The sequence below is a fragment of the Sinohyriopsis cumingii genome, chromosome 9 (genome assembly GCF_028554795.1).
Source record: "Sinohyriopsis cumingii isolate HCF-2022 chromosome 9, ASM2855479v2, whole genome shotgun sequence".
Classification (NCBI taxonomy): Eukaryota; Metazoa; Mollusca; class Bivalvia; order Unionida; family Unionidae; genus Sinohyriopsis; species Sinohyriopsis cumingii.
Window position 1 is genome coordinate 19,055,565 of NC_142969.1, and position 12,601 is coordinate 19,068,165.

A 12,601-nucleotide genomic window follows, 5' to 3' on the forward strand; every position below is an offset into this window, starting at 1 on the left:
TATATGCTAATACATTAAACTCTAATAGCAACTTTTAATTCAAAGTTCACACCGTTTCAAATCTGCGTTGTAATAAATACATCATTACATGATATGACATTGCAAACTGAATAAGCTTCGCATATCAAATGAAATATAAATTTAACACTTACCCCTATGGCTGGAGAACATATTGGAGAGCGTACACTCCTTGACGAGATCCAAAACGACCAGTGTGTCGGTTAGAAATTGATCTTCCTTAAATCCATTGGAGTAATAGTCAGGGTAAAATACCCGTGCATATCATGTTTTTAATGTCCCTCGTCACAAGCAATTTCCTGCGAGGTACATATTAGGTACATGTTAGTAGAGTTGCTTACCTGGAAAAACACTTCACCCTAGCTAACGTTGTACGCATGTACAACGAAAAATAGTCAAATAATTCTGAGGCAAAACCAAGTTATTTTTCTGCCTAATTCTGTGACAGGTACATAGGCCACAGGTGAAAACTGCTGTTAAAACTTGCCAAGATAGGTATTTTCAGCCAATAACTTGAATGTGTCTTCACCAAATTTTACAGAGAAATTGCTATTAAGAGTACAAAGAGGCCCATCAAATTTATTGTTTTTATATTGTACAAAATGTACAGTACATTTATAAAACTCTAATGATTATCAATACAAAGAAATCTTGACTGCGTTCAGTAAGGATAGTGTTTTTTTTTATTTTCATAAACATTTCATTAAAACAAGAGGAAATTTTATTTAAATTTTTTTAATACTTTACTTGCAGGCAAGGACCATGTGGCAGTAAATCTTACAGAGGAAGGTAATATCCAATTTTATTTCAATTTTTAAAAAATTCTTTACAACCTGATGATGAGTTATGATGCCTCTCTTGCTTTCTTACCAACAACGTTCCCTTTCCCCTCCATGACAAAGTTTGTTGAGTAGTGCTGTCCATAATGTCCAAGTTTAAAAACAGGTGTAAGTATAGTGGTCATGATGGGTCATTCTTATTGTCAGCCAATTGGTTTGTTACAAAATAGGGCACTGTCCTTAATCTTTGTGAAATTTTAAACATATTGGAATTTGAAGTGGCATATGTTACATTTTGTCAGATATAAAGAGAAAAAAATGAAACAGTTTTATTTAAATGTTATTGATAAATTTATTGAAATTTAACTGGACCACTGTAGTTTTTCTTGTTACATCTTTATTTAAATGCTGTCAAATCTGGATGATAAGCATACATGTTTATTTTTGTACTCCAGCATATAAGGAATATTTTGTTATGCCTGGCATATGGCAGAGCATATTGTTTTGTCTTAATTTTTTTTCACAAAGTAACTCTGTTCTCCAGCATCATCAGTTACCTGACTTAGTGGATCTCTTGTACTTGGGGTAAGGAAGAACTCTTTCAATTTTGTGTCAAAAGGTCTGAGTTCAAGGTTACTGTGATTGAAAGAAGAACAGATTTCCACACAAAATCAATAATATGTGGTTACCAAACTATGTGGATGTTTGCACTTTGGTTAAGGAAATGCCCAATAGATTTTGAAGTCAAACAATTAAGGGCAAGGTCACAGTGACACAAAGAAGAAAACTGTTTTCAACATTAGTGCAGTATGTATGGAAGAAGCCTGTTGATTAAATGACAAGGACCAGGGTGACTGACTGGAAGATGAAAAATGGTTTCTGCTCAATATCATTAATTGTACATAACAGACCTGGATGAAACTCTGGATGACTGACATATGTCTATTTATTTTGTGAAGAAAGGTTAAAGGTCAAGCCACTCTAACTGGAAGAGAAGTTGTTTCTACACAAAAACTTTTTTATCTATGTAGAAGAGTATTAAAAAGTGGAGTGGGTGTATAATGTCATTCACTGTACTCTTGTTTAAATTAGTGAAACTTATGTGTGCTTACTTTTAATTTGCACCTGATTTTAAGCAAAATGAGTAAGTATTTAAAGCTCTCCCCCATTATGACGCAGTAGTCAGGGTCCATAACACCTGACTGCATTATGTACCAAACAGCATTATAGCAAAATAAGAAAAAAAATTTGTCTACTTTATGGTTTTTTTTTAAAAAACAAAATGATAGTCAAATGTATAGTAATACTGTTAGTTTATGTAAATTGTTTGTTTCTTTACTGCATGGTATTTGCACATTTATTTATGTCCAATAATATTTTAAAAAGTAAATAAAATTATACCAAGCTTTAGATTGCTTTCTTTCAACCCATATTATTGTACATATGATAGATCACTAATAATGTAAAAAAACAGTGATATAAATACCTCTCTTATGTCACATGTTTAGGCTCGAATAAACAGTAACGCAAGAAAGAGTAAAAACAATAAGTTCTGGAAAAATTCTGTAAAAATGAAAAAATATGAACTTATGGTTTTATAGAATCAAATCCAAAAATAATCCAAAAATAACATTTTTTAAGTTCTAGTAACAAAATGTTCTTTTTCAAGTTCGAATCCCGACAAAGACTCGAAGATGGAAGACAATGATGTATGCTGTAACCTGTAGTGTTGAAGTCTACAGTTCCTTGTAGAAACAAGAATTATCACTCCCATTTTGAAAAGCTAAATAATTCTTTTATAAGAACTGTCCTTGTTCAACAAATTCACATGCTCACACATATTTTCCAGGAAAAAGAATTGATCCTTTTGAATCCAAGTAATTTGAAACAACTCCAATCGAAGGTAATTTGATATAACTCCAAACAGCACAACATACAACTTCCAGTGTAAGAAAAAGCCCAGTTTCTAACTGAGAATAACTCCAAAACAAAGGTTATATTGTCTTCTAAAACATAAAAAGGAGGTCAGTTGATCATGTTCTAGAAGCTTGTAGAAGTTAGGTACTTGTTAAAATACACGTACATCCAGTGTGGCCCTGACGAAAATCCAATCATTTTACTCAAAGAAATAAAAAAATAAAAAATTGTTTACATCTTATACACATAGTCCCATTGTGACCTCGACAACAACAACCAATCATTTTAAAATAAAAAAATAGAACTTATTTACGTGGTTGCTACTAATTTTGAATCAAGGTCAGGATCTAGATCAACACCCTGGTGTTTATAAAATGAACAGTAAAGGTCAAATAATTTTCTGGGAAAAGTATCATCTTCAGTGAATAAATTTACATTACAATAGCATGTAATGAAAAATAATTTTTAAAAAATACCTGACAAACAATTAAATTAAAATTAATATATATTAAATCAGATATAGATAACACATCATTGTAATAAATATACTCGCTGGTTATAATTTCTGTCTACATTTGCATCAAGTTTGCAGTGGTTAAAAATGTTATAGTCCTTTGCAAAAATATTAAATTTAGGTTGCTCTTGAGGCCAGTGCAGCTTGACAGTAAAGCTTGATTCTTTTTTAATTAGGAGCTCAGAATAATATATTTACCACTTCTACATCCATTTTGCAATGAAGTAAATGAGCTTCAGTCTGTAACAAGCTCACTGAGTAATGACAAGTAATTTTTGTTTTCCAATAAACTATGTCATTTTCATCTCATAATTTAAGTTACATATCATGATTTGTGACTGAGTGGCATCACATTATTTCAGCATGCTTTTAGCAATTCCAGAACATGGAATGACAGAAAAAAAGATAAATTTATATACATGTACGTAATCCATTTAAAATCCAGTGATGTTTGAAACAAACATATTTGTTGAGAAAAAGTGTTAAACCAAATAGAATAAGCACTGTTTGCTCACACGATGAGCATTTCCTCCTGGAAGTATTTCACAATTTTAGGTTGTTTGAGACCAGATCGTTCTTGTGGGTTGTTTTGTTGATTTTTTTTAGCAACATCTGTGATATTTCTTGGCTGCATAATTTTCAAAGGCTCAATGTCCTGGCTTTCTAGCTGCATTCCTTTCTTGAATGCAAATATGGCTTCTAAAACAGCATGGGGCATTTTTCCAGCAGGTCCTCATGGTCACTGTCAATAGTAGATCCTACTTCCTGTTGTCAGGATCTAAATTTTCTTTTAGCATCTAGGAAGAACAATAACAGCATTAGTCTTAAGTTCAGTAGTGGGGCAGTCCTCATCAATTTTCTTTCAGTGCTGAACATCAAATGATTTAAAATGTCCTCATAGAACAGCTTTAGCCTCATTAACATCCTTCTCCATGAACCCCTTAAAATGACAATCCTGTTCTCAAAATAAGCCATCCCCATTGTATGATTAAATATTTTAATTCACACGTAAATACTGAAAAGACCAAACTCGCATTCAAATCTAATTTTACTGGAAAGTAACACTTGATGGGCCTTATTTGTGCTGTAGCTGCATTATGCAAATGGACATCAATCTCTTCTGGGCTGCACTGCAACAAATTACAGAAGGAAGTTGTAAGTTCGAAAGATATGCCGCCACTAATAATTTTTGTGATCTGTTGCCGTACATGTGTCAGTGAACAATAGTCAGTCATAAGCTTGTTTTCTGCTGTGTTTACAGAAGTAAAGGAAATTCTGCAGTCATGTGCACAGACTAAAGACAATCATGGTTTATTAGAGACATGGGTATTTTTTGGGTGCTCAATAGTCTGTTAGGAATACAATATCGTACCTTACCTGAATACAACAGTGGCAAATGAAACTTTGTAAAAACACATCCTGGTAAATGCCCAAGTCAAGTACAGTAGTTTTTGTATGTAATGGCTTCAGCTGATAGATGTTTGTAAACAAAAGTTGTAATTAAAATTTTTATATTTTGATTTTGGGGTCCACAGCACTTCTGCATTATATCCGGAATCACATTATAGCAAAGCATGTTAATGGGGAGAGCATTTTTGTTTAAATTTCATTTCATTATCAGAGCTTATTGACCCTATATTTTAGCATGCTACAAAGGCAGAGTAGGAAAGGCTATAACAGGAGTAGGTACTATAAATATATAATTAGTTGTACTAATCACATAATAAGGATGGAATAATTGTCAGAAAATCAAATTGCATGTTTAAACTTTGATCTTTTTCTACACATAGGTGTGTGTTTAATTTTGCTTTTTACAAAAATTCAAATATAAGTGCAGAATAGTCTTAATGTCTAATGAGAGTGAATGATCTTAAATCTTTGCATTCATTTTTTCCCCATTCTTTTATCATTAAAGTGATATTTACATATAAGGTTTGCTTTCTGCATTTGTTTGATATAACACATGAAGAATTTGGGATGAAGACAAGGCCCAAGTCTTTCCCAAGTGCTGTAGCAAATGCTTGCAGAGAGCCAACAGTGTATCACTGTTATTCTTGCAACATAATCAATGTTTTAATATATGCGTGTGGCTGATGTCACATAAAGGCAAGAACAGGCCAATTAATATAAAAATGTGCAGTGAATAATTCTACAATGACATAATTGCTACTGTGGACAAATTAAATGTATTAAAACACTAAAATATTACAAAGTCTGGATATTTTCATCAGATATCAGAGACTAACTAGGGGGCAACTGTGGTGAATAAGTCACTTTGGGGTGTTACCTTCTGAGTTGTTGGGAAAGCAGTTGGCATGTTGCATTGAGATCAACCAAATCTTGTCCAAAAAACAAACATATTTTGACTGCCCTTAACCACCATTGAATATAAGGACACGCTTTGTTTTGCCATTATACTTTTCAGTTATTTGACCACATGCCCACAGAAACAATGTTAATTACATTTGAATATCATTAATTGGCTCTCTGATGTGTTTCATGATCTTTAGTGAAGTAATTGAATGTTACAGTTTTCATATACTGATGATACTGATGTTCAGTATAGTATGTTAGATTACTTTTTTGGTGTCTCTGTGATCAGTTGGAAATTTTGATATTAGAATAGAACAACATAGAATGTACTATTGTTTTAATTCATCAATGGGGACCAATTTGATATCATTAACATAGTGACTTAAATAATGTGCTACCTGTCTTAACACAGGGCTTCAAACCTACAGTGGTGGCAGAGTGGTCTAAAGCGCTCTCCGTTACGGATCACTGCCATCTCACCTCTGTCTGCGTAGGTTCGAGTCTCGGATTTGGCCAATGTGGGTATGTGAGAAAGCTTGCCAGCAGCTTCTCGAGGGTCGGTGGTTCTTTCCAAGGATTTCCTGGGTTCTTCCTCCACCATTAATACTGGCCGCCATGTATAGCCTATCTTGTGCTGAAAAATGGCGTTAAACCCTACAACAACAACAACAACAACAACAACAACAAACCTACAGTGTACTACTGAATGCTTTAACAGAGAGCTTAGACACAGAATGTACTGCTACTACTATCTGTCTTAACAGAGGGCTTCAACACAGAATATACTACTTGTACTATCTGCCTTAACAAGAGGGCTTAAACACAGAATATACTACTTGTACTATCGGGCTTAATGGAGGGCTTAAACACAGAATGTACTGCTGCTACTACTATCTGTCTCAACCGAGGTCTTCAATGCAGAATGTACTACTTGTACTATCTGCTTAACAGAGGCCTTAAACACGGAATGTACTTCTTGTACTATTTGCCTTAACAGAGGGCTTAAACACAGAATGTACTACCTGTACTATCTGCTTAACAGAGGCCTTAAACACGGAATGTACTTCTTGTACTATTTGCCTTAACAGAGGGCTTAAACACAGAATGTACTACTTGTACTATCTGTCTTAACAGAAGGCTTAAACACAGAATGTCCTGCTTGTACTATCTGCCTTAACAGAGCTTAAACACAGAATGTCCTGCTTGTACTATCTGCCTTAACAGAGGGTTTCAGCATAGAATGTACTACTTGTACTATTGACCTTAACAGAGGGCTTCAACATAGAATGTACTACTTGTACTATTGGCCTTAACAGAAGGCTTCAACACATAATGTACTACTTGTACTATCTGCATTAACAGAGGGCTTCATCACAGAATGTACTACTTGTACTATCTGCCTTAACATAGAGCTTGAACACAGAATGTCCTGCTTGTACTATCTGCCTTAACAGAGGGCTTCAACATAGAATGTACTACTTGTACTATTGGCCTTAACAGAGGGCTTAAACACAGAATGTACTACTTGTACTATATGTCTTAACAGAGGGCGTAAACACAGAATGTACTGCTTGTACTATCTATCACAACAGGGCTTCAACACAGAATGTAGTCCACTCCAGTGACCTAGTGGTTAGAGCATCCGCCTCGGATGTGGGAGGTCGTGGGTTCAAACCCCAGCTGAGTCATACCAAAGACTTATAAAAATGGTACTAACAGCTGCCTCGCTAGGCACTCAGCATTAAGAGGTTAGTGTTAGGACTGGTTGGCCTGGTTTCAGGATAATGTGACTGGGTTGGACATGCCTCAGTGTTAGAAATCTCATAACTGCCACACAGCAGACATTGTAGCGATATGACTGAAAAATTGTTAAAGCAATGTTAAAAATCCAAATCACACACACTCAACACAGAATGTACTACTACTACTATCTGCCTTAACAGAGGGCTTCAAACCTACGGTGTACAAATGCCTGTTTTAACAGAGGGCATAAACATGGAATGTACTACTACAAAAGATACCAATGGGTTTCCAGATATGTGGGTAACCTGGGTGATATAATGGACAACCGGGTACCCCTTTGCAACAAAAGTTTCCAAGTTCAGATGGAAACATAGAATAATGATTACAGTTTGTGGTTTGTGTTGTGTGCACATTTATTCTTCTTCACAGGGGCTCGTATCATTGCTAACAATTTACTTGTCATACATGTACTGTATAATATAATACAAGGAAGGATACTTCACTCCTTTCTAGTGCAATCTATTTAAAAATCAACGTCTGATATTTCAAGCTAGATTTCACATTTCACATTGCATAATAAATTTGGTACTGATGCTTAGCTCAAGCATTTGACTTTGTATGCCTGTCCAACATTTGGCTTATTATTATACCTTTAAGGAATGCCAGACCATTTTCCTACTCTACCACTCAACATTGCCATGATCGTGCCCGTATAATATGCAAGTGAAACTCCTTGAATGGAATACTGGCCTCTCACTGTCCAAAAGAAATTGACATCCTGCACCTATTCACAACTTATTTTTATTGTATTATATAGTACGTATGTGACTGATCGTTAAATTGGACACAACAATATGAACCCCTGTGTTCCTCGTTAGACCTCTGTTTAATTTCCTTATTTTCTATTTATAGTATGTACATGTAACAGTTGAATGTGAAACCACGTGTCACAGGACCACTCCAGTGACCTTGTGGTTAGAGCGTTCGCCTCAGATGCGGGAGGTTGTGGGTTCGAGCCCTGGCCGAGTTATACCAAAGACTTAGAAAAATGGTACTAACAGCTGCCTCACTTGGAGCTTAGCGTTAAGAGGTTAGTGTTAGGACTGGTCGGCCTGTTGTCAGGATAATGTGACTGGGTGGGACATCATGCTACATGTCTGTGGCATGATGCCTCAGTGCTAGACATCACTATAAACTGCCACACAGCAGACATCATTGTGATATGACTGAAAAATTGTTAAAGCTACATTATAAATCCAAATCACACACACACATACGTGTCACAGATTCATTCTAATTTGATACCACATACATAGCGGACCAGTCTGAATTGAAATTAAGAGGCGCCATATATTGTAATAAACGGCTTTATTGATGTGTGATGGATATTATACGAGTGAAAAATGTTAGAGGAGAGGGAGTTTATTAAACTTGAAAATATGTTGCATCCGGAAAAGGACAAATCAATAGCACTTTAAAAATTTTGAAGTGATGTAATATAACAGTCTTAATTTGTGGACTTGACAACTATTCGTGAAAATTACTGTAGGCATGTGGACTAGTTCGAGTGAGTGTTGTGCATAAATAATTTGTCAATTTCTTTTGTGTCTATATTCTTGTACTAACCACTGATCCACATAAATTTAGCCAATCTGTGACAGAAATTTTAACTGCAGATCCAGATAATTAGCAAAGTAAATGTCGTTTTTCATACAGTTTTCTTTGATTATGGCATGTGATATATAGATTGCTCTTTTTATGCCCAGATTTTGCTTTTTTGCCACTTATATTAGTACTAATTATGCTTATACCTATCTTGGGGGTTGGCATGTCTGTACCTACAACAAAGCAATTCAGGTTCACATTTAATACAATTTCCCTTTGATCGGGTACCTGGGTAACTGATTGTTAGGATAAGCAGTTACCCAGTAGAAGTTTTCAAAAATGTTGGCATCTCTAACTGCTACCTGTCTTAACCCTTTACCTCATGCAAGCATCTTTGGACACCTCTACTCCATTCGCATGGAAGCACTTTTTGACGCCTTCTGTAAACATCAGCTATTTTGAGCTGGTTTTTGTAGCACCACCTTCATGGAAAATGCCCCTCCTAGATACTACATTCATTTCTGTGAATGACAATTACATCAGACTCACGTGGTCACTGTTTATGCACTGGTCAATATTTGCTATTTAAAGTAACTGGGTCGTAATCTCCACTCTCCAAAATGGCGGTCGTGGATTTCATTCAGTACTTATGAAGTTTTCACGATTAGAATCACAGCTATGAAAGATTCAATAACTTAGGTAAAGGCTCTGATATTGATGTAGGCAGCAATTAGTTTTTATAAATTATCAAATTCAGATGACTTAGTGATGTAGACGCAGACGAAAAACGTAAATTTCAAGTATGAGAAATGGAATCTATGGTTAGTCACGCGGCCTCACTGACGTGACGGTGAACAAGTTCTCACAAGATTTTAAAGCACATAAAAAATTCTTACATTAAAAATAATTACAAAGCTATAACAATCTGACTTTACTCTTAAATTTTTCAACATATAATAGATGTGTACCAAAAATGTAAAATGGTTAAAATTGCTGTTAAACGTAACATACACTACATTGCTTAACAGTTAACAGGCAGGCCTATGCATATGGAGTCGAATAGGTAACAGGTGTTCTATTTATGGTGCGCTGCACTTTGTAACTATGACGTATGAGGTAAAGGGTTAACAGAGGACTCTAACATACAATGTGCTATCTGAGTATAGACTAGTGTTCTCCTTAACTTGATCAATTTTTAGCTCGACTGGTCATAGATCATAAAACCTTATTGGATAATTGCTCTAGTGGCCTAGTGGTTAGAGCGTCCACCTCGAATGCAGGAGGTAGTGGGTTTGATCTCCGGCCGAGTCATACCAAAGACTTACAAGAATGGTACAAACAGCTGCCTCACTTGGCATTCAGCATTAAGAGGTCAGTGTTAGGACTGGTCGGCCTGGTGTCAGGATAATGTGACTGGGTGGGACATAATGCTACATGTCTGCGACATGATGCCCCAGTGCTAGACATCACTGTAAACTGTCACACTGCAGATTACACAGCGATATGACAAAAAAATTGTTAAAGCTACATTAAAAATCCAAATCATACACACACCTTATTGGATAGATTTTCATTCATTGTCTATCCATCACAAGTTTGTTATCACTGCTCTTCCTAAACTACTTGGACAATTGTCATGAAACATAACACATTCATCCCATGGTCTGTTTATTCAAAATAGATGTTTTTGAGAAGTGTATTGGTTTTTCTAACAGAATTCATAAAGGAGATGCCACTGTCATCATTAAAAATGGAAAAACATTTAAACAATTTCTACTGAAACATAATTTGATAAGATTTTTTACACAAATCATTCTGGCAGGAAGTCCTTTCCGATTTTTACAAATGATGCCAGTGTGGCATCAGATATGGTTGGTTGACCATATTTAACAGCATTTTCAACACATTTATTATGTGTATTGTGTCTTCATATAGTTACATAATTCTGTATTAATATAACAATATTAAAGTTTTGTGGAACAACAAAATGTGACATTAAAGAAAGTTTTATCCCTTTCAATTACCTGTGCACAAAAGGTAAAACTAAGGAAAGAAAACAAAAGAAAAATAAGAATTGTTTCAAACAGTGAATTTATCTACTTTCTTTGCAGTTTTAAAGTAGAATACTGCTATTTTAATTTCGTTACGTGTATTGATTTTTCACAGTGGATATAATTCAACAGTAACAAAATGCCAAAGCAATGCACAATAGTAAAAGTTGTAAATATTTTAGTCTTTAGAAAGCAGCAAAACCTTGCTCCATGATATTTTAGTCTGTAATAGATACCAAGCTTACCAATATGTCTTCTTGGAACAACACTGCACTCATATCTAATTTAGAGTTTGCAATTGCAGAACTGAGAATATTTTCTGTAATTTCCACTCCACCAGCCCTTTTTTGCATGAAAAAGAATTCTGTGAACAAAATTACTGTGAAGCTGCCTGATTTGTTTATTTATTAACATATTAAAACAAATTCTTGAAATTTATCAAAATTTAAATTTTCATATTTTGATTGGCAGAAAACAGCCAATATTCATTATAGTTCTTCGTACAAATGATGCGGATTTGTTGTCAAATATGGTCACCATTCCTAAATATAGGAAAACTTCTAAGTGGCATCTCAAGAATTGCACAAAAGAATTTGAGATAAAACATCGTATCATAAAAGTCTTTCAATTTTGCACAAGTATTTGCCATCCAATATGACTGCCATTACAAATATAGAAAAATAATTAACTTACTTCTTTAAAACCACACAAAAAACATTTACACAAAGCATCCTGACATGAGGGGCTTTCAAACTTTGTAAACACAAGGCCAATTCATCATGAAATATAATTGCCTTTCTTGAAAATATACTTATTTTCTTGAAAAAAGGCTGAATTTGACCAAATTGGACAGAAGTCATTCTGGGTTAAACAGCTTTCCACTCTTTTGTAAATAATGCCTATCCATGATCAAGTATGACTGCAGTGAACAAAATTTAAAAAAATTGAAATGGCTTATTTTTTTATAAGGAAGACTGCAAAAACAGATGTTGCCTAAATTGTATTGAATGCATCCAGTCATGATCTGTTTTAAGGCTTTAACAAATGATAACAATTTACCATCAAATGACTTCTAAAAATTTTTAATTGACCAAATTTGGCAAAAGGCATCTTCCTGAAGAGCTTTAAATTTATACAAATTATTCCAATTTGCATCCAGCTGTGGCCATTGTTACTAAAGGCAGAAGGAGCCCCTATTAACTGAGTGGTCTAAGCGCTCACCGTTACGGATCACTGCCATCTCACCTCTGTCTGTGTGGGTTCTACTCTTGGGTTCAGTCAATGTGGGTATGTCAGACAGCTTGCCAGTAGCTTCTTGTGAGTCGGTGGTTCTTTCCTGTGTTTTCCCGGATTTTACCTCCACCATTTATACTGGCTGCCATGTATAGCCTATCTTGTGCTGAAAAATGGCGTTAAACCCTACAACAGCAACAACAACTAAAGACAGAAACAAACGTTTACATGACTCCTTAAGAACCAATCAAAGGAATTTGACCTGTTTTGATAGAAAGTATATCTGTATCCTGGCATAAAGGTTGTATGCTGCTCCACCATCACATACGGCACCTGTTAGTAAAAGTAGGAAAACTGTTGAACAGTAGCGCAAACACCCATAAATTGGACCAAATTTAACAGAAGCGTCCTACCTTGGAGACTTTGCA

General features: G+C 35.1%; 1 protein-coding gene across 7 annotated transcripts in view; it reads left to right on the forward strand.

Moving 5' to 3' along the window:
• LOC149791338 (uncharacterized) overlaps positions 1–12,601 on the forward strand; it is a 234,754-nt gene that overhangs the window by 194,658 nt on the left and 27,495 nt on the right. For all 7 annotated transcript variants that reach the window (XM_089969879.1, XM_089969883.1, XM_089969877.1 and 4 more), the window contains one exon: positions 772–807. In XM_089969879.1, the coding sequence (XP_089826005.1) occupies positions 772–807 (36 nt within the window). The remainder of the gene's footprint in view (positions 1–771; positions 808–12,601) is intronic.